At 45.2% G+C, this 4,197-nt stretch overlaps 1 protein-coding gene across 1 annotated transcript; it reads left to right on the forward strand.

Moving 5' to 3' along the window:
* Nucleotides 1-727: 727 nt before the first annotated feature.
* LOC143615832 (uncharacterized) lies at nt 728-1,237 on the forward strand. The gene has a single exon (XM_077088849.1). The coding sequence runs from the start codon at nt 728-730 to the stop codon at nt 1,235-1,237; it is 510 nt and encodes a 169-aa protein (XP_076944964.1).
* The last annotated feature ends 2,960 nt before the right edge of the window (nt 1,238-4,197 follow it).

A 4,197-nucleotide genomic window follows, 5' to 3' on the forward strand; every position in this document is an offset into this window, starting at 1 on the left:
ATGGAATTACACACGTTAACTACTCCTCATGCGGGTGAACCGTTAACACTGTATTTATCGGCATCCGACATTGCCGTGGGGGCTGTCCTACTAATAGATAGAAAAAATGTTCAAACTCCAATCTATTACGTCAGTAGAACACTGTAGGACTGGAAACAAGATACTCAATGTTGGAAAAGTTGGTTTTGGCACTAGTTTATGCCGCCAGACGACTCCGCAGATATTTCCAGGGTCACCCCATTAATGTGTTAACCGGGTACAAACTCAAGAACGAGTTGAGCAAGCCTGAATTGTCTGGTCGACTGGCAAAGTGGGCCATCGAATTGGGTGAACACTCGATCGAGTATAAACCAAGACCGGCAATCAGAGGACAAGCGCTGGCGGACTTCATGACAGAAGTCTCGCAGCACAAAGAACAAGAATGTTTGATCGAACAACAACCTCAAGCACCTCCGGAATGAGAACAAGTTTGGTCATTGTTCACGGACGGAGCGTCAATCAGTGAAGGATGTGGTGCAGGCTTAAGGCTAGTCAACCCCGAGGGGCATGAATTTACATACGCCATAAAATTAGACTTCAAAATCATCAACAATGAGGCGGAATATGAAGCCTTCCAGGCAGAACTGCGGATAGCAAAAAAGCTGGGGTGAAACATTTGGAAGCCCGGGTGGATTCCATGCTAATTGTGGGATAAATAAACGGAACATATGAAGCCAAAAATTATGTCATGGCTTCTTATTTGTCACAAGCAAAGGTCTTGATCCGTCAATTTCTCTCTTTCAATATTGTTCACATTAAGACAAGTGAGAACAAATCGGCGGACGCCCTTAGCAAGCTAGCTTCAACGAATTTTGAGCATTTCGCCAAAGATATTCGTGTAGTAGTTCTAGACCACCCATCCGTTCCACAAAACCAAGTCCTGGTAATTCAAATTGGTGTTGAATCTTGGATGATACCCATTAAAGCTTACTTGTCTTCCGGAGTACTTCCAGCAGGAAAGGCTGAGGCTCGGAAGATTAAGCACAATGCTTTGAATTACCAGTTGACTGATGGAATCTTATACCGGAGATCATTTCTTGGTCCGTTATTACGTTGTGTGGACGCGGAAGACGCAAATTACTTAATTCGGGAAATCAATGAAGGCATTTGCGGGTTACACGCGGGGCCAAGAATGACAGTTGCAAAAATCATGAACGCAGGGTATTATTGGCCCGGCATGCACTTAGACGCTGTGTAGGAAATCAGAATGTGTGATTCATGCCAGCGTCATGCCCACAATACCATGCGCCCAAAGAACGAACTGATTCCAGTAACATCTGCATGGCCGTTCCAAAAATGGGCTATTGATATTATGGGACCTTTCCCAGAAGCCCCGGGACAAGTCAAGTTCTTGATAGTGGCCATTGATTACTTCACCAAGTGGGTGGAAGCCAAACCGGTTGCATCAATAACGGCTTCAAGCGTGAAAAAATTCCTTTGGGAATTCATCATTTGCCGGTTTGATCTCCCGCAAGAATTGGTAAGTGACAATGGGACCCAATTTGCTGATAGCGGATTGCAAGGATGGTTGAAAGAACTTCAAGTTATTCAAACCTTTACATCCGTAGCTCATCCACAAGCAAATGGTCAGGTCGAAAGGACCAACCGGACTATCAAGGAAGGGATCAAGGCAAGGCTAGGAACGAAACGAACGGGTTGGGTTGATGAACTGCCTCATGTACTCTGGGCCTTCCGCACCAAAAAGAACTCCTGTAATTTGGAGACACCCTTTAGCCTAACCTATGGCACTGAAGCCATGATCCCCGCAGAGATCGGGATTCCATCCGCGAGGGTTACGTTGATAGATGACAACGATCACGAACTCAGGATGAATCTGGATCTGCTGGAAGAAAGAAGAGAACTAGCATTGATTCGCGAGCATAATTATAAGCGACAACTTGAGAAATATTACAACTTGCGGATCCAGAAATGTGAGTTCGATGAGGGAGACTTTGTCTTCCGCAACAACGAGACTTTCGGCCAGGAACCTCCGGGCAAGTTAGCCCCAACTTGGGAAGGACCTTATAAAATCAAACAAGTACTACCCAAAGGTGCCTACAAGTTGGAGAAGTTGGATGGGACAGAAATCCCTCGAACTTGGAACGCAGCACAGTTAAAGAAATGCTACATGTAGCAATTTTATTTGCTTCTTTGTTTTTGGCCTGCGTGCCCACATAGACTAACAAGTTATGCAATTTTTTTTATTGTAAGAAGGCTTATGCCCAATGTACGAAGAATGTCCAGTTAATTCAATGTTAATTTGATAAGTTGTAATCTTTTATTGACAAAAACGAAGTTCCGGACAGACACTAATATCGGAAGGAAACAAGACTTATTTACAGTCAAAAGATATTACAAGCAAAAGGCTTATTTACAACAATGACATATATACTTATGGAGTGACGTCCTCATCCTCCGCGGTGTTACTGGCCTCTTCTTCTTCTTCCTCATCAAGATCCAATAGCTCTTTTAATTGATCTATGACATCCTCCTTGTCCGCAAGTTCCGATATATGATCGGAAAGAGAGAACTTCAGAGTGTCAAAATCTTTGGTTTTCTAGATAAGGATAGAAGCAGTGTCTTTGCCAGCCAAGACATACTCCTCCGGAACCAGGCCCTCGGAACCAAACCGATAACCTTCCTCAAAGCCCATTTGTCGGCCTGCTTGCTCGGAGGCACGGAGGAGCACCACAACACAATTCCCAAGGTCATCACTGTTCCGAACGTCAGTAATAACCTGTTAAGTCAAACAAACATGTGTAAGCACATACACATCTGAATTGATCTTGTTAAAAAAAACCATGATACCTTGGGAATCGCTGTCGATAGAAGCCATTTATTATCTGCCTGAGCTCGGATAAGATCCATATTATGACCAGCACACTCCAAGGCTTGGTCTCGATTCTTAGCATTTAGGTCGGACAAGCGCTTGTTCTTCGCTGCTGAGTCAGCTTTAAGGGTCTTTATCAGTTCAGCTTGTTCATCCAGCTGTTTTTGAAAAGAAACTTTATCTTCCTCCAAGGCTCGATGACTATCTTGGGCGTCAGTTAACGCCTTAAGGGCCTCTTTCTTGGCGGCCAGCAAGTTTCGCTTGGTCTCCTCTAGCTCGTCGTTCATGGCCAACCAATCACGACATATCTCCTGATTGGTGGAAACAGTGTTCGCCATATGATAAGAGTTGGACTCTAGAAGTTCCTGGCGGATGCAACGACGTTGTCGCTCCCTCTCTGCAGGAGGAAGACTTTCATGGAGATATTCTTGGCAAACGTCCGCATCGTTTAACACGGAATTCCGACGCAATGACCAGCGAGGTCTATGTGGAGCAGTATCTTCCTCTACTTGAGATGAGGAAGCCTGCCCCCCATAGTGAAAAACACTAACCCCACCTTGATTCTGGAAAAATGCTCTGGATGAGGTGGGGATGTGGGAAGATGATCGGATCCACCAACCTCTTTCTCCTTGAAAGGGGAATTATCTGACAAATCGATCGGATCTTGAACAATGTGTAACGGTGAGGTTGGAGGAGTCGGACGACGTGAGTCCTTCAAACATGAAACGTTCCCAAAATAAAAAACTCTTTAAATCACCAAGGAGTGACAAATTGAAGAATAATCGTAAAGGTTCAAATCTTACCTTTAGAAACGTCTTGGGCAGAAAGCTCTCGAAGACGAGCTCCCAGGTCTGGGACTTCAACCTTATTCTTCTTATTTTTCTTCTTCTTGGGCGCGGCATCAGAAACCTGTGCTTTCCGCTTTCTAGCCGCCTTTGAGGCACCCGCCTCTATAACCTGAGGTTCGCCCTCAACGGATTGAAGACCACCTTCCTCACCCGTTGACAGATCGGTGGTGGCCTTCAAATCTTGCTTGCGGGTCAAACCTACAGACGAACGTGAAGTGTTAGTAGCACCACTCGATAACCCTCCTTCACAGAGTGACGACTCTTCGCTAGACGAAAGAAGTACTATCACTCCGCTTGAAGTAGCAGCAGTTATAGGTCGAGGATGAAGAATACCTTCACACTTCTTGACAAACTCCTCACCTTGGGCATACATTGACTCAGAGACAACAGGTTCCGGAGTAAGTGTGGTGGAAAAAACAAAGTTGCTCTGAGAACGTTCTAAAAACGGTACGTCATGCCGGGCAATGGGGCGGCGTACCA

The sequence above is a fragment of the Bidens hawaiensis genome, unplaced genomic scaffold (assembly GCF_021521415.1).
Source record: "Bidens hawaiensis isolate Kalapana, Puna unplaced genomic scaffold, B.hawaiensis_p1.1 tig00044639_1, whole genome shotgun sequence".
Taxonomy (NCBI): domain Eukaryota; kingdom Viridiplantae; phylum Streptophyta; class Magnoliopsida; order Asterales; family Asteraceae; genus Bidens; species Bidens hawaiensis.

Bases quoted from the DNA above. Each gene is read 5' to 3' on its own strand.
- LOC143615832 (XM_077088849.1), top strand. From the start codon at position 728: ATGGCTTCTTATTTGTCACAAGCAAAGGTCTTGATCCGTCAATTTCTC.